The sequence below is a fragment of the Schistocerca cancellata genome, chromosome 1 (assembly GCF_023864275.1).
Source record: "Schistocerca cancellata isolate TAMUIC-IGC-003103 chromosome 1, iqSchCanc2.1, whole genome shotgun sequence".
NCBI classification, from domain to species: Eukaryota; Metazoa; Arthropoda; class Insecta; order Orthoptera; family Acrididae; genus Schistocerca; species Schistocerca cancellata.
The window spans coordinates 555,220,995-555,239,319 of NC_064626.1; the positions used below are offsets into that span (position 1 = coordinate 555,220,995).

The 18,325-nt window shown below is 44.5% G+C and overlaps 1 protein-coding gene across 1 annotated transcript in view; it reads right to left on the reverse strand.

Annotated features, from left to right (window-relative positions):
- Positions 1–5,534: 5,534 nt before the first annotated feature.
- The window catches only part of LOC126180633 (U7 snRNA-associated Sm-like protein LSm10), a 53,836-nt gene continuing 41,045 nt past the window's right edge, over positions 5,535–18,325 (reverse strand). Inside the window, exon 3 of the mRNA XM_049924708.1 lies at positions 5,535–5,922. Coding sequence (XP_049780665.1) covers positions 5,836–5,922 — 87 coding nt within the window. The 3' untranslated portion in view covers positions 5,535–5,835. The remainder of the gene's footprint in view (positions 5,923–18,325) is intronic.

An 18,325-nucleotide genomic window follows, 5' to 3' on the forward strand; every position in this document is an offset into this window, starting at 1 on the left:
TAAACCCCTCACCTGGTTCATATTCATTGGTGACATCTTTGCTATCTAGATTGAAGGTGAGGACACCTTATTCACATCCCTCCAGAATCTCAACAACTTCTCCCCCATTTGTTTCACCTGGTCCTACTTAACCCAACAAGCTACCTTCCTAGATGTTGACCTTCACCTCAGAGATGACATCAGTACCTCCGTCCATATCAAACCTACTAACCACCAGCAATACATCCTCTTCAACAGTTGCCACCCATTCCATACCAAGAAGTCCCTTCTGTACAGCCTAGCCTGCGTGGTCTTCGCATCTGCAGTGACGAGCAGTCCCTCTCAAAATATACCGAGGGTCTCACTGAAGCCTTCACTGACCGTAATTATCCTCCCATCCTTGTACAAAAACAAATCTCCCGTGCCTTTTCTTTCCAGTCTCCCACCACCTCCCCAAGTCCCACTGAGGAGCATTCCCCTCGTAACTCAGTACCATCCAGGACTGGAGCAACTGAATTACATTCTCCGCCAGGGTTTCGATTACCTCTAGTCATGCCCTGAGATGAGAAATGTCCTGCCCACTATCCTTCCCACCCCTCCTACCATGGTATTCCGCAATCCACCAAACCTACACAATATACTCGTCCATCCTTACACAACCCCTGCTCCCAATCCCTTGCCTCATGGCTCATACCCCTGTAATAGACCTAGATGCAAGACATGTTCCATACATCCTCCTACCACCACCTACTCCAGTCCGGTCACTAACATCACCTATCCCATCAAAGGCAGGGCTACCTGTGAAACCAGTCATGTGATTTACAAGCTAAGCTGCAACCTCTGTGCTGCATTCTATGTAGGCATGACAACCAACAAGCTGTCTGTCCACATGAACGGCCACCAACAAACTGTGGCCAAGAAACAAGTGGACCACCCTGTTGCTGAACACGCTGCCAAACATGATATCCCTCATCTTAATGACTGCTTCACAGACTGTGCCATATGGATCCTTCCCACCAACACCAGCTTTTCTGAATTGCGCAGGTGGGAACTTTCCCTGCAATGCATCCTACGTTCCTGTAACCCTCCTGGCTTCAACCTTCGTTAGTCAATGTCCTCACCCATCCGCCCCCCTTTCCCATTCCAGCACTACACAGCCGTCATTTCACCGCCACACTGTCTTTTAATTTCTTATATTTGTCTCTTTTCTGCTACTTACCCCCTCCCCCCTCCGTACCTTCTCTCCTGCCCTCCGTCTAAACTGCAACACTTGACTGTCCGCCACTCCCACCATACTATCCCTCCCCCTTCCCACCCCAGCCTCCTCCTTACCCTCACCCAGTCGCCACTCCCATCGTGCACTGGTGCTGCTGATTGCAGTGTGGTCTCAGCTCTCTGAGACTGCAGATGTGTGTGCAAGTTGTATTTATGTGTGTGTGCATGTGTGTATGTGTGTCCACTGCTGACAAAGGCCTTAATGACCGAAAGCTTTAATTGTGTGAATCTTTTTTTGTGCCTATCACGACTCAGCATCTCCGCTATATGATGAGTAGCAACTTTCCTTCTCTGGTATTTAGAACAAACAGGTAGGGAAAAGCAAGAATAAAGAGAGATGAAACTAAATAAGAGATTGATGTTGCAAAAGATAAAAATGTTTGGGTGTGACACAAGTGTAAAAGTGGCGCAATATTTCAATGTCAAACTAAGATGCAGTTCATTAAGTGATATTCCGTATTGAGGTACAACCTCACTGTCAGCTTGTATGTATCTGTTACCCCCTCTCATCAGCTACATGGTGGGGTGATGGTTGCCCCCACTACAGTAAGTGATGCAATTTCTTTTGTAGATAACAAAAAGAAAAAAAATCCTTCATTTAGAGAGAGAGAGAGAGAGAGACTATGCCCAAGTGCTCCATTACTTTATGGTTAATACACAGGGTGTATGAAAAAGAATCTTCTGATTTGGCACGTCTATATTTCTGAAACTAATAAACATATACAATGAATTTTGTTTTTTGACAAATGGGAAACTCAAAAAGTTTTTTTTTTCCTTCACTTCTTTTCATATGGGTTCAGTATGCCTCCCTTGAGATTCACCGAAGCGCAGTGGCTAGCACACTGGACTCACATTCAGGAGGATAACTGTTCAATCCCACGTCTGGCCACCGTGATTTAGGGTTTTTTGTGATTTCCCTAAATCGCTCCAGGCAGATGCCGGGATGGTTCCTTCGAAAGGGCATGGCAGACTTTCTTCCCTAACCCAATGAGACCAATGACCTTGCTGTCTGGTCTCCTCTCCCAAAACACCCCAACCCAACCCTTGAGATTCATGGCATATGTCAGTGCAGTATTCAAATTGTGCCCACACTGCTGCGAGCATCTTTTGAGTTACAGCTTCCACAGCTGCTGTTATGTACATTCACAACTTCATATGGTTGTTACATACCGCAGATCCTCACATTACGACGGTTCACCTTCCCATTTAAATGGAATGTTTCCTCGTCACTAATCACTAAGTGTGGAAGAAAACTGTCATCCTCCGTCTTGCCAAGAACAAAATTACAGAACTCCATACGTTGTTGTTTGTCACCTTCACTAAGAGCTTGCAGTAGCTGAATTTTGTGTAGTTTAATTTTGTGTAGTTTCCTGTGTAAACATCGACACAACATATGCCAGATGTACATCGGGGATATGTTGAGCTGTCAAGCTGCACAACAAATGGGTTTCTGCAGACATGGAACATGCCAGATGTACATCGGGGATATGTTGAGCTGTCAAGCTGCACAACAAATCGGTTTCTGCAGACCCCTTGTGAAACTATAGCAGATGTGTTCTTCAACATCTGTGTCAGACACTCAGGAGTGGCCCAGCGATTTGCCTTTACACAAATGACCTGTTTCTCAAAATTGTTCATGCCATCATGTAGCACTCTGTAGTGTAGGAGGATCCGCACCATACCTAGTACAAAAGTCACACTAAACAGTTATTATTGAACTGCAATGTGCAAAACATAGAACACAAAATGCTTTCTGTTGTCCTGGCACCATTTTTACTAGAACTGAAGTGGGCACACGCTGCTGCTATCTAGCAGCAACCATGTAAGACTTGAGTGTTTGCTCTTTCCAACAGTTCGTTGTTCACGCACATCTCAAATAATATAAGTTATGATTTTTTTAAATCGAATGATTCTTTTTGATACACCCTGTAGTTCTAACAGCCTCCATTCCAAACCTTGGCATAAACATCCCACCATAAAGACTAACTCCAGAACCATCACTGGTAAGTCACACTTCATAAGTAAGACAAGGTATTATTTACCATCTGATCTGCAGTCATAGTTCAGCTTTGCATGACAGTGCCAATGACAGTAACAATAAATGAAAATGTACTACACATTTATAGTGATAATTTACAATGGATCTTTTGACACTGTTGTTCAAAGCTTTGCAAGTGAGAATTTACTCTAAAAGTATATTACAAGAAAGTCATTAGCTAGTTGACTGGGTGTGAAATAATGGAAAATGTACAGAGAACAATTAAAGTCCAAACTAAATCAAATTATTATAAATACTTTGCATTAGTTTATTCTTAAAATTGAAGATGAATCTTCTAGACAGACAAAAACCTTTGTGCTTTAATGATTTGGGTTGTGAATGTTCAGATAGCCCTAATTCTTAACTTCCAAGGTTTTTCAAAGCAGTGACCATTTAGTTTTACAGAAAGTCTATTAACGTAGTTTTGGGTACATCTTGAACTTACAGTTTTGTCCAGAATGTTTTGAAATTACTAGAAACTTCTCAAAGAATCATCCCCTTCTACACTCCTGGAAATGGAAAAAAGAACACATTGACACCGGTGTGTCAGACCCACCATACTTGCTCCGGACACTGCGAGAGGGCTGTACAAGCAATGATCACACGCATGGCACAGCGGACACACCAGGAACCGCGGTGTTGGCCGTCGAATGGCGCTAGCTGCGCAGCATTTGTGCACCGCCGCCGTCAGTGTCAGCCAGTTTGCCGTGGCATACGGAGCTCCATCACAGTCTTTAACACTGGTAGCATGCCGCGACAGCGTGGACGTGAACCGTATGTGCAGTTGACGGACTTTGAGCAAGGGCATATAGTGGGCATGCGGGAGGCCGGGTGGACGTACCGCCGAATTGCTCAACACGTGGGGCGTGAGGTCTCCACAGTACATCGATGTTGTCGCCAGTGGTCGGCGGAATGTGCACGTGCCCGTCGACCTGGGACCGGACCGCAGCGACGCACGGATGCACGCCAAGACCGTAGGATCCTATGCAGTGCCATAGGGGACCGCACCGCCACTTCCCAGCAAATTAGGGACACTGTTGCTCCTGGGGTATCGGCGAGGTCCATTCGCAACCGTCTCCATGAAGCTGGTCTACGGTCCTGCACACCGTTAGTCCGTTTTCCGCTCACGCCCCAACATCGTGCAGCCCGCCTCCAGTGGTGTCGCGACAGGCGTGAATGGAGGGACGAATGGAGACGTGTCGTCTTCAGCGATGAGAGTCGCTTCTGCCTTGGTGCCAATGATGGTCGTATGCGTGTTTGGCGCCGTGCAGGTGAGCGCCACAATCAGGACTGCATACGACCGAGGCACACAGGGCCAACACCCGGCATCATGGTGTGGGGAGCGATCTCCTACACTGGCCGTACACCACTGGTGATCGTCGAGGGGACACTGAATAGTGCACGGTACATCCAAACCGTCATCGAACCCATCGTTCTACCATTCCTAGACCGGCAAGGGAACTTGCTGTTCCAACAGGACAATGCACGTCCGCATGTATCCCGTGCCACCCAACGTGCTCTAGGAGGTGTAAGTCAACTACACTGGCCAGCAAGATCTCCGGATCTGTCCCCCATTGAGCATGTTTGGGACTGGATGAAGCGTCGTCTCACGCGGTCTGCACGTCCAGCACGAACGCTGGTCCAACTGAGGCGCCAGGTGGAAATGGCATGGCAAGCCGTTCCACAGGACTACATCCAGCATCTCTACGATCGTCTCCATGGGAGAATAGCAGCCTGCATTGCTGCGAAAGGTGGATATACACTGTACTAGTGCCGACATTGTGCATGCTCTGTTGCCTGTGTCTATGTGCCTGCGGTTCTGTCAGTGTGATCATGTGATGTATCTGACCCCAGGAATGTGTCAATAAAGTTTCCCCTTCCTGGGACAATGAATTCACGGTGTTCTTATTTCAATTTCCAGGAGTGTATAAAACTATTTTCAAATGTGTCTGTGGACTCCACTAATTATTGAATGGCAATAAGGAAGGAATTCAACAATGAACAATGTCAATGAAGGAGTTTGTATTCATATATTATTGGCATGGATAGAAAAAAAAACATTATTTTACAAGAAATGAGTAATCTTGTGGCTCTTCTTCATATTGCTTTTCACATATTTTTTCAAAAATCACCAAAATCATCCATCCGTGAATAGACTCATCTGAAATGTAAAATACTGAGAACATGGACTTCCAAAAATATATGATGTTATTTGGGAAAACAGGAATGAAATCACAATGTGTGCTGTACATTTTTTTTTTAATTGTCATTCTTCCATATCATTCAATACTCATATTCATCACAAATATATACAACACATAATGGTAACCAAGACAAAACAGATTTTCATATATCAGTCTCTATATGCAACGGCACAGTAAAATGAAGAACCACTGAAAAAAATATCTGCACCAATATATTGTCGATTTCACACAATGCTTTCATTGTACTCCTACACATGCACATGAGGTGGTGAAATGTCAATCATATTAATGGAAAGTTTATAATTAACAGGATACACATGTTTAAATGACTTATGTCTGTTATTTCTTCCGCTGAACTCTACGATATGTATCATCTTTTTTACCAAGCTTTTCTATTTGCTTCTTAATAGCTGGGATGATATCCATCTGCAAACAAAAAACAATGTTACATTTTTAACATAACAGCAAATATTCTTGTTACTTTATACAGTAATCGACAGGGTCCCAATTATTGAACTATATAAAATAAAACTGTCATAACTTCTGAACGGTTGGCATTAGGACGTTCAAACAGCACAGTTGTCTGCTGGGCATGATGGGAATTAGTATGTGCATGATGGTTTCGTTTAGCAACGAAGCCCAGTTTCATTTGGATGGATTCATCAATAAAAAATTGGCGCATTTGGAAACTGAGAATCTGCATTTTGTGTTCGAGAAGTCTTTTCACTCTCAAACAGAATAATCGGTGTGATATTCCTTGACATCACAGTGACTACCGAACAATACATGAAGGTTTTGGATGATAATGGAGATGAAATTATCTAAATTGGATGTGGTTCATGCAAGACAAAGCTCGACCTCATCGAAGCAGGAGAGTGTTTGATGTCTGGGAGGAACACTTTGGGAACCGCTTTGTGGTTCTGGGGTACCCAGAGGCCACTGGTATGGGCCTCAATTGGCTGCCGTTTTCTCCAGATCTGAACACATGCGACTTCTTTTCGGTGGGCTTTATTAAAGACAAGGTGAACAGCAATAACCCCCAAAACCATTGCTGAGCTGTAAACAGCCATTCAGGAGGTCATCACGGCACTTCAGTGGATCATGCAGAATTTTACCATTCATCTGCACCTCATCATCACATCGAACATGTGATAACCAAAATCCAAATATCTATAGTGATGTTTAAATGTTGAATAAAGTGTGTGCACACCATAGTTTGTAAGTAATTTATGTTTTTTTTATGTGGTTCAATAATTGTCACCCTGTGAAAGGTGTGACAGAGATGAAATAATAATGTTGATTTTGCGACACTCAATAGCATGGTTATAAGCAAGTGAATGTAAGAATTCAATAAAACAAACAAAGTCACTATTCGCAAGCAATTTTACAGTGATGATTGTCTATGGACATGATAGCATCTTTTTAGAGAACAATTGGTTGTATCAAGATCTGTGGGTACAACCACTCCCAGCACCATCAATGGCAACACTGCCTGTTCTAATGATGTCACAAGTTGGCATCACTCCAAAATGTTCAGACCTTTTAGTTAGCCTTGCAGAAAGGGGGGGAGGGGGACAGCACCCGCTCCAACCTCTATTCACAAACTCAATGTTCCAGCAAAAGGCATTTTCGTACTTAGATCCTGAATGGCTTTTCTGTTTGTTCCCATTTATTAACAGCCACTAAAAAGAAGGATTAGTGACTTTACTTCTGGTACTGGCAGGACCTTCAGAGCAACTCTCAACAAGAGAGAACACCATATTATTAAGATAGGTGGCTTGCCAGGCTCACTACCGGTTGCATAACTTAGGTAACAGGTGGCCTAAGCTTACTTCAACTTTGCTATCATGTCACCACTCACATTCCTCCCCCCCCCCCCCCCCCCCCCCCCCAGCCGACATTTTCCAGTTTTTATTTAAGCCTCACCACTCACCACTGCTTAGCCTATTTTACTGGGATCAACATGAATCTACAACAAAGTAAAAGATATATTGCTTGTAACAATAATGCAATTTGCTTTTCATTGTTTTGTTGCCAATCACTGCAAAGCACACATTCTTTACTTGGTGAAACGAGAGTGGCTACATCTAATTGCTGAAAACAAGAAACACTCGCCTGTACCAGGGAGAGGTAGGTTTTGTGGGATTGTTGATTAACACAGTCCAAATCGAATCTCCTCAAGATTTCATTTCACACATATCTGTCTTCTTTCAATCTTAGTGTCCTCAAATCCATTTTCTCCTCCTCCTGTGCCCCCACAGAAACAGTGGCAAGGGCACATGCTGCGCCTGCCATAACCTAATTGCACTACTGCTCACCACAAAGGCTGGGTATCACTCTGGTGCAATGGCTGTGCTACCCAGTTTAAAGCTCTCATTGTGATCAGCATTTAATACATTTAGATAATTCTGCCTTGCAGATCCTTGCATAGTTTTAGTTGGGAACCAAGAAATGCTCTGTAAAGCAAGATGATTTGACCTGTTAGCTCCTAGGTTCATTTGCTAACACACTAAGATATTAAGTACTTTAAAAGCATCTGACTTTCAACTTCTTCAGATCAAGCAGAAAAACATAGCTGATTTGTTAAAATTTCAAATGATGCTATTCATGCTGAGTTAAGTTAAAAAGATGGTGTAAAGTAAAGTTTTTAGCTGACAAATTTTTAAAATATTTTTCTTCTGCTCCTTGTTCCAACCTCTTAATCATCAGCTGATATTTGTGTTCTGTCTAGGTGAGACTGGATAAGGAAAAGAATATTCAGAAACCTTCCATGAATAGGAAGCACTGAACTGGAATCCTTGCTGTGGACATAATGCTGTTGATGGTGAAAGCAAACAGAATGACACTGAGTACAGTTTCATGGAATACCTCACTGTCTTCAATGAAGTGATCTGGTAACACTCCTCCCAAGTCTATAATGAAAATACTGTTTGCTGAGGAACTATAGTATGATAAGAGGAAGGCATTCTTATATTCCCCCCTCATGTAGCTGCTTGACAATATGACATCTCCAAACGCTATCATAGGCTTTCTCAATATCAAAGCTTTCCTTTATTGCAATCTTCAGTTCGGTAAGCTTATCATGTGTGAGTTGGTACCTCCTAAACCCATACTGGGAGTACCAAAATAACTTTCCAAAATCAAGCCCAGGCAAGACAAAGGCTAACGATATGTTCAAAAGCCTTTTTCACAAAAGTTGTTAAGGTGATATTATGATAGTTGTTAGGGAACATTTCCCATGTTTTAATTAAGTTATTAAGATCACATCCATCCATGAGTTGTTGTAATGGATGTCAGACCAAATTCTACTGAGTTCACCAAGGAAGGTTTCTTTGATGATAAGCTGAGAGGTTACAGCATGCTGTATTGAACCGTATCTGCCCCAGGCGATGTATAGCAGACCACTGACAGAACTGATTCCAGTTCCCACATTGTGTAAAGATGGTTGTATGCATCTGTTTAGTTTGACATAAAATTCAGTCTGTGGCTCTGCCGCCTCACTATGCAGATGAAATGTTGGACTTTGGCTGACTGAGCTGCTGATTTAGAAGACTTGTTTTGTTCCACCATTTTGTTGGCTGTATGTTCTGGAGTGGAAAATAGAGCATTAAGCAATATAATAGTGGAAGTATTCACCCTCTCCGAGAAATCCTTTCGAATTCTCACAGTTTTGTTAAGGAACTGGAGTTTCACATCTGGACATCTGGTTCATGGGCAGCTTGACATCCCCTTCAGATCTTAAGACAGTATGGGCAAACCTCTGGCATTCGAAGTATCCTAGAGGATTTGGCATAAGAGGCCTTACCTTCAGTGGTATGAAATCTGCCTTAAAGTATTCAAGTAACATCAGAGTGCTGACATTTAAGACAAATGCAGTAGTTTTCCCTAACAAGCATTAACATTCTCAAGTTTACTGCATACCACTTTGGTTTCTTTCTGCAGTTCTGCTGCCTCTATGTCCATTACATCTCACCACATCACAACACAAACAATGGAAAATCCAGGATGGAATAATGACATTATTATGAAAAGGATAAACTGCTACTCAGGGGCAGTTGCACGGTTTGAGGGGAAAAGGGGGGGGGGGGGGGGGGGTTGAGTAGGACAGAGGTACAGGAGGAGGGAGAGAAGAAAACACCTAGTGGGTTTGTTAGTGGAGTATAAGACTGTATAGTGGTGGAGTGGGAGCAGGGAAGGAGATAGCTAGATGAAGATCAGGGATTAGTGAAGGTTGATAACAGACTAATAATGGAACACAGGATATACTGCAAGGAGAGTTCCCACTACACAATTCAGAAAAGCTGGTATTGGTAGGAAGGATCCAGATGATGGCCACAGTTTGGTGGTGGCCATCATGTGAACAGACAGCTTGTTGGTTGTCATGCCCACAGGGAAAGCAGCACAGGAAATGCAACTTAGCTTTCAGATTACATGACTGCTTCCACAGGTATCCCTGCCATTGTAGGATAAGAGATAGCTGTGACAGGACTGGAGTAGGAAGTGGAGGTGGTGCTGATGGGGTGGGAGGATGTATGGGGCAGTTCTTGCATCTAGGTCTATTTCAGAGACATGAGGCAAGAAGCTTGAAGCAGGGATGGACAAGAATATTGCATAGGTTCGTGGGCGATGGAATACTATTGCGGGAGATGTTGGAAGGACAGTGGGTATGATATAGCTCATTTCACAGTACGATGAGAGGTAGTGAAAACCCTTGTGGAGACTGTGATTTAATTGCTCCGGTCCTGGGTGGTACTGCGTCAAGAGGGGAGTGTTCCTTCGTGGCCACATGTGGGTATGTTGGAGGTTGGTCTGTGAAGGCCTCAGTGGTTGATTGATTGATTGATTAACTTCAGTGGTTGATTGATTGATTGATTAACTGAGAGGGGTTATGGGACCAAACAGCAAGGTCATCAGTCCTGCGATTCTGAAGCGAATCACGGAAGTAAGAGTGTCTGCAAAAAGTGGACAGATCCAGTCATGGGAGTCAAATTATAAAATACTGATCATTAAACACACACAGTAAAGGCTTAAAAGGTGAGACTAATTGCAAAAACTGGGAAAAGCTGGGGTCACAGACCAAGAAGACTGTAAAAGAAGTCCCAACCACTACCAAACTGCCCCTGCTCCAAGATTAAAGTAGAACCTTATATCTGGCAATAAAAACCACTTTCACGGAAGAAACTGAGAACCAGTTAAACCATCCGTGGATCATCTGCTAATATTAAATTTAAGGAATCGGGAAGACTATACTTAACACGAGAGGCCGAAAGAAGGGGAAATTTCACCAATATGTGAGGTATCGTCAGTCTGGCTCCACAACCACACTGTGGGGGTGGGTCGTTACATAGGAGGAAACAATGATTGAGCTGGGTATGACCAACGCATAAACGGCATAAAACAGTGGATTCCTTCTGAGAGGAGCAGAAGGAAGAGTGCCAAACTGCAGTAGACTCCTTGATTGTGTGGAAATTATTACTATGACCTGTAGCACTCCAGACGGCATTCCACTTTTGGGCAAAGAGAGATTTGATGTAGATCTGCATATCTGCAGCTGGAATCATAAAAGGAAATGGAGGGGAGGGGAGGAGGGGGGTGTTAAGTATCTGCTTCTCTAGCCAAACTGTCAGCCAGTTCATTACCTGGGATGCCTTCATGACTTCAACCCAGAGAAAGGTGACTGAACAGGTGGAACGCTCAAGGGCAGAGAGGTAGTCATGGACAGCAGAGACCAAAGGGTGACAAGAGTAGCATTAGTCGATAGCTTGCAGCCTGCTCATGGAGTCTGAACAAATTGAAACACTTTAGAGGGAGGCCTGAGAAACAAAAAGGAGGACCCTATGAATGGCTAGAAGCTCTTCTGTGAATACGCTACATGAACCTGGCAATAAATGGTGTTCGAAGCCAGTAGGAAACATAAAAGCGTATCCAACCTGCTCGATTGTCTTAGAACCATCAGTGTAAAAGATGGTGGCACCCTGGAACTCTGCAAGGATGGCACAAACAGTATTGTGAGGTGCTTAGAAATGATGTTAGGAACGCAAAGAGTGTGTGGTAATGCAAATAGAATAGCTAATTCACAGAATAAAATTAAAACCATATGGTCGGTTGTGAAGGAAGTGTCTGGTCAGCAGCAAAAGGTCGATGATATAAAGTCAGTTTGTAGTAAAAATATTTCTGTTACTGATAAATCAGATATATGTACAGCATTTAACAATCATTTTCTGAGCAATGCTGGTGGTGAATTAAATAAAAATTTAGTTTCTACAAGGAATCATATAACTTTCTTGGCAAATGCCTTTCCGAAATTAATGTCTGAAATATTCCTCTGTGATACAGACAAGGGAGAGATTGAGTCAATAATTAAATCACTGAAGACTAAGGACTCTCATGGTTATGATGGAGTGCCTAGCAGAATGTTAAAGTATTCTGCTGCACATGTTAGCCCTGTATTTAGCCATATTTGTAATTTTTCCTTTAGGAATTGTCAGTTTCCTGAACGATTAAAGTACTCAGTAGTAAAGCCGCTTTATAAAAGGGAGAAAGGGATAATGTAGACAATTTTAGACCAATTTCTATGCAATCAGTATTTGCTATAGTTATTGAACAGGCTGTGTTTGTAAGGATAATTGATCATTTTATATCATACAATTTGCTATCAAATGTACAGTTCGGCTTTAGTAGTCATTTAACAACTGAAAATGCTATATTCTCTTTTCTCTGTGAGGCGTTGGATGGGTTAAACAAAAGGTTTCGAATGCTAGCTGTATTTTTTGATTTAACTAAGGTGTTTGTTTGTGTTGATCACAAAATATTGCTCCAGAAGTTGGACTATTACAGAATATGAGTAGCAGCTCTCAATTGGTTCACCTCTTACTTTAGTAACAGACAGCAAAAGGCCATTATTCACAAAGTGATTTTTCATGCTATTGATTGCATATGAAATAATAGGCAGTGTCCATTTAAAAATACACAAGTTTGTGTTGAAAATAGTATTTGCTTATGTTTTAAAATTTCGCATAGTATTTGGTTTCCTAAGCCCCTGCCATATGTTAATGCTGGTGAAAACCGTTTTTGAATATATATTGTTGTTCCAAAGATATTTGAGGTGGCAGAGTTAGACACCCTGATAAATGATATGCCCTCTAGTATTATGGGTAACTATTAAATATTTCTGTTTGCTGATGACACTAGCTTGGTAGTAAAGGATGTTATGTGCAACATTGGCTCGGTTTCAAATAGTGCAGTTCATGACCTAAGTTCATGGCTTGTAGAAAATAAACTAACACTAAATCACAGTAAGGCTCAGTTTTTACAGTTTCTAACACACAATTCAACAAAACCAGATGTTTTAATTTCACAGAATGGGCATATGATCAGTGAAACTGAACAGTTCAAATTTCTAGGTGTTCAGATAGATAGTAAACTGTCATGGAAACCCCACATTCAGGATCTTGTTCAAAGACTTATAATGCTGCCATTTTTACTATTCGAGTAGTACCTGAAGTGAGTGATTGTTCAACACAATAATTAGTCTACTTTGCTTATTTTCATTCGCTTATGTTGTATGGTATTACATTTCGGGGTAGCTCTCCCCGTTCTAAAAGGATATTTTTGGTTTAGAAACAGGCGGTTTGGGCAATAAGTGGTGTAAGTTGACGAACCTCTTGTCGACCCCTGTTCATGAGTCTGGTATTTTGACATTGACCTCTCAATATGTATATTCCTAACTGTTATTTCTTGTTAACAATATTAACTTATTCCCAAGAATAAGCAAATTTCACTCAGTTAATACTCAGCAGAAATCAAACCTGCATTTGGATCAGACTTCCCTAACTCCTGTGCAGAAAGGTGTGCAGTATACTGATGTATCAAGTTTCAATAAGCTACTATTCAAATTCAAAAATCTTAGCAGTAATCCACGTGCTTTCAAATCGAAACTGAAGAGTTTCCTCATGGGTCACTCCTATTCCGTCGAGGAGTTCCTCAAAAAATTAAGCTGATTTTTGTTGTATTGTTGATTGCATTTACTTAAACTTATGGACTGACTTTTTTCGGGTTCATAAACATTTTATTTTTATATATTATTACTTTTATGTTGTAATTTCATGTACTGACACATTCCATGACCTTGGAGACTTGCTTCTCAATTTGGTCCTACGGAACTTGAAGTGTAAATAAATAAAAATAAAGACGCCGCAAAACCATAGGAGCAACAGAGACCTTAGGACCCTGCAATAGATTGGTCGTAATCCGTGATCTAGGCACCATCCAACTGGGGGGGGGGGGGGGGGGGGGGGATGGGAGGAAAGACACAGGGTGCAGTCCAGTGACTGGAGATGGAGATCCCAACGGAGGGAAGTGAGACACATGCCAACCGAAAATCCCATACATGGGCAGGTGTTAGGAGCGAGACACCCCTCATTGGCGAAGAGCACAAGGTACATAAGATGATCAGGGTATTAGCAAATGGTGATTGCATAAGAAACAAGGAGCTGGCTCCGTCGGATGTATAGAGGGGGAACCCCCACTTCTGTGAGGAGACTATCAACAGGACTAGTGCAGAAGGCACCAATAGCCAGATGCATCACACAATGTTGGACAGGGTCACGCAGTTTCAAAGTTGCAGGACAAGATGGTAAAGATGGAGACGAGTGGAATGGTCTGCACCCCAAGATGTGTGGGCCAGGAGGCAGATAGCATTAAGCTTCCACACGCATGTAGTCTTTAGGTGGCGAATGTGGGGCAGCCATGTCATGTTGTTATCAAAAATAAGGCCCAAGAAATGGGACTGTGCTACAACATCGAAGAGCTGGTTGCCTAAATAAAGTTCTGGATCGGGGGTGTACTGTGGGTCGACGACAAAAATGCATAACCCGCATTTTGGAGGGAGAAAACTGGAAGCCATGGGCGATGGCGCACGCAGAGGCCCGCTGGATGGCACCTTGGAGCTGGCACTCAGCAGATGCTACCGAGAGGGAGCTGCACCAGATGCAAAAATCATCGACATACAATGCCGGGGTAACCAGAGGCCCAACAGAGGTCACAAGCCCATTGACGGCAATGAGGAAGAGTGTGACACTTACCACAGAACGCTGTGGGATACCATTCTCCTGAATTTGGAGGGTGCTGAGTGAAGTGCCAAGTCGAACCCAGAAGAGCTGGTGAGATAAAAACTCGTGGATAAAAATCAGAAGGGGGCCACAGAAACCCCAGTCATGGAGGGTAACTAAAATTTGATTGTGTCAAGCCATGTCATACGCCTTATGTAGGTCAAAGAAGACCGCGAAAAGGTGCCGGCGGTGAGTAAAAGCCTGTCGGAAGGCCGATTTCAACCGGAGTAAATGGTCATTTGGAGATCGCCCTGCCCGGAAGCCACGCTGATATGGGGACAAAAGGCCAACATAATCTGAAGCTGACTATCCTTTTGAGCAGTTTACAAATTACATTCATCACGCTAATAGGGCGGTAGCTGTCTAGAGACATTGGGTTTTTCCTGAGCTTAAGGACAGGGTAACAATACTGTCTCGCCATTGTAATGGAAAAGCACCTGTGAGCGAAATGTGGTTGGAGACCCTGAGGAGCTGTTGCCTCTGGGGAACATCCAAGTGTTGGATGGAATCCAGGCTTGAGGCTGTGTCTTGTGGAGAGCTAAGAGCCTGCACCAATTCCCATTCAATGAAGGTTGCATTATTGGGCTCAACGTGGTGCAGGATGAAACGGAGGGAGGTCTGTTCAACTCTGCGTCTCTGCAAGATAAAGGTAGTAGGGTAGGAAGAGGATGACTATGCCGTCGCAAAGTGTGTCGTGAGGTGTTATGCAAGGACCAATGGATCAGTGCACAGAGCACCTCGGAGGTTCAGACTCTTGACAGTTGACTGTCGCTGGCAGCTCAGAAGGCTATGGAGCTTGGACCAAACCTGCAATGAAGAGGCATACGTCCCCAGGGAGGAAACATAGCACTCCCAGCATTCATTTTTACTCTGCTTAATAACGTAATGAGCCTTAGCAGGAGACGCTTAAAAGAGAGGAGGTTGGACTGTGAAGGGTGTCACTTAAATTGCTGCAACGCCCGTCAGTGGTCCTGGACAGTGACTGCGACATCCTTGGTCCACCACAGTACTGGTCGATGATGAGGGGGGACCTGTAGATAGGGGAACAGCAGTGCCAGCAGCATTCAGAATAGTGGCAAAGATGCCTTGCACGACTACATCATCAATGGAATTCAAGAGGGAGGTGTCAAAGTTCACAGAAGATGTATTTAAAGGCCAATTGGCCCTGCAGAATGCCCAACGTGAGGGCCCATCTGCCTGGCAGCAGCAGGGGAATGATAGAATCACCAGAAAGTGGTCACTGTCACAAAGATCATCATAGGATGACCAATCTAGGGAAGCCACAAGGGCAGGGAAAGAGATCGTGAGATTGATAGCAGAGAAGGTGCCATAAGCAGCACTGAAGTGGGTAAGGGAACCACTATTGAGGTGGTACAAACCGAGGTCCATGATAAGGTGGTCAATTAGGATACCCCTACCCGTTGAAGTGACACTCCCCCATTGTGGATGGTGGGCACGGAAGTCCCCAAGGAGGAGAAACGGGGGGTGGGAGTTGCTGGATTAAGGTACAAAGTGCAACGTAAGGAAGTGGCCTACCTGGAGGGAGGCAGACATTGCAAATTGTGATTGCCGGAGTCATTTGCACTCAAACCACTATTGCTCCCACGTTGGTATGCAGAGGGATCCAGTCACTAATGACACTGGAGCGAACCAGAGTGCAGACCCCACCAGATGCTATCCTGGAGCCAGCATGATTCTGACAGAATGCCCGATAACCACAAAATGTTGGAGAGTGGGGAGGCTTGAAGAACAAGACAGAACGCAGAATAGGAGGAGACAAGAGGTTGCATTTCTGGCAGGTGACGATAGTATCCACTGCAATTCTCCACTGGATGATTATGTGGCAAGAGTCCAAGATAGACATAAAGAAGCTGAGGAGGTCAGGTCACTCGGTCAGTGGTCATCACTGACAAGTATGTGGTGCCATCCAAAAATAAGATGTCAGACTCACGTAGCGAGGGGGGAGATGGCACCTCCAGGGGCACTGGGGGCACATTGTCTTGGGATTTAAGTTTCTTCTTCTTCTCTTTCTGAGGTGGAGGAGGGCAAGGCAAGGAGGGAGTACACGCTTCTACAAGATCTGGAACTGAAAGAGAGAGGGTGACCTTGGGGCGCACAGATGGTGCGCCTCGTGGCCGAGTGGTGGTAAGAGTCTTTTGGCCTGAGAGACGCCGGGGAGAGGGGTCCCAGGAGTGAGCCCAGTCACCGACAGATTTTGAACAAGGGGGGCACTTCTTCAACCAGGGAGGGTGAGTGGCTCCATGACGGGAGGTCATGATAACTGCAGAGAAGGGGGAGAGGAGAGAGGGATAGGACCGGGGCAAGGCTGAGGAGGAGGAAATGAAGTAACAGAGGTGAAAGTTGATAGCGACACTGGATGGAGTCTCTCATGCTTTTGACGAGCATCAGCATAAGACAGGTAATCCAGGGACTTGTAGTCTTGGATCTTCTTTTCTCTATTGTGCACCAGGCAATCCAGCGAACAAGGGGAGTGGCGGTCAGCGTAATTGACACACAGGTGGCGGAACACAGGGCTCCCCTCATGGAGTGGATGGCCACAGTCACAACACAAGGTGTCTGCTGTACAGCAGGAGACATATGCCCAAAACGCAAGCACCAAAAGCCCCGCGTAGGTGGAGGGATGTACGGCTTCATGTCACATCTGTAGCACATAACCTTGACCTTCTCTGGGAGGGTATCCCCTTCAAAAGGCAGAATGAAGGCACCAGTATCAGTGCGGTTGTCTTTTCGACCCTTCTGCTCAACGAAATGAGCGCCATGCCACTCCAGGTTAGCCTGGAGGTCGTCATGTTTGCAGGATGAGGTCCCTATGAAAAATTATTCAGAGATTGGTGAGGAGTGATAGACACTGGGACATTGCCAAGATGATCAGAGGCACGAAGGGCTGTGGATTGGGTGGCAGAAGAAGCTTTGATCAACAGGGAGCCCGACCCCATCTTATTAAGAGACTTCATTTCACGAAACTTGTCCTCAATATTTTCCACAAAAAACAATGGTTTTGTGGCACTGAATGTGTCCCCATCTGTCCTAGTACAGACGAGATAATGGGGACAGGGTTTCATCCCAAGACAGCGAGCCTGGCCCTCCTCCCATGGTGTAGTCAGGGAAGGGAAGGTTGCCGGGTCATACAAAGAGGCATTCAATGATCCTTCACCATTTGAAGAGACAGCTGTTTGCAAACAGCGAGATTTTTGCAGCTTGATATGCTTCCTGCACCAAGCATCCGCCCTTATACCACCCACTCTGACAAGGGGCTCTCCCCATGGGCGCCACCCAGCCACAGCAAGGGCCATCTGGCACAGCAGTTGTTGCTAGGAGTTCCGATGCTCCAAGAAGGTAAGCAACCACTCCTTGGTATACATGTGGAGGGAACAGCTCGGGTATGAGCAGTGTGATCCCTGTGTTATCAGGGGGCTCAGCCATATGGGTACATAACAGCCCCACCACATGGACTGGCTACACATGCTTGTGACCTAGTAGGGTGGCAGGGGGCTACATTGGGGAAGGGAGAGGGGAAGGAAGGGGGGAGAGGAAACCACACCACAGATGTTAGAGAGGGAGCTCTTCAAGAGAGGGGAAGGAGGTGGCAATGTGGAAGGAGCGAGTTTACGGAGGGTGGGCAGGGTGAAGGAAACACAGCCAGGGAAGAAAGAGTCGGCTGCAATAGCTCGGGGCCCTGTGTGCGCCACGCAGTGAGA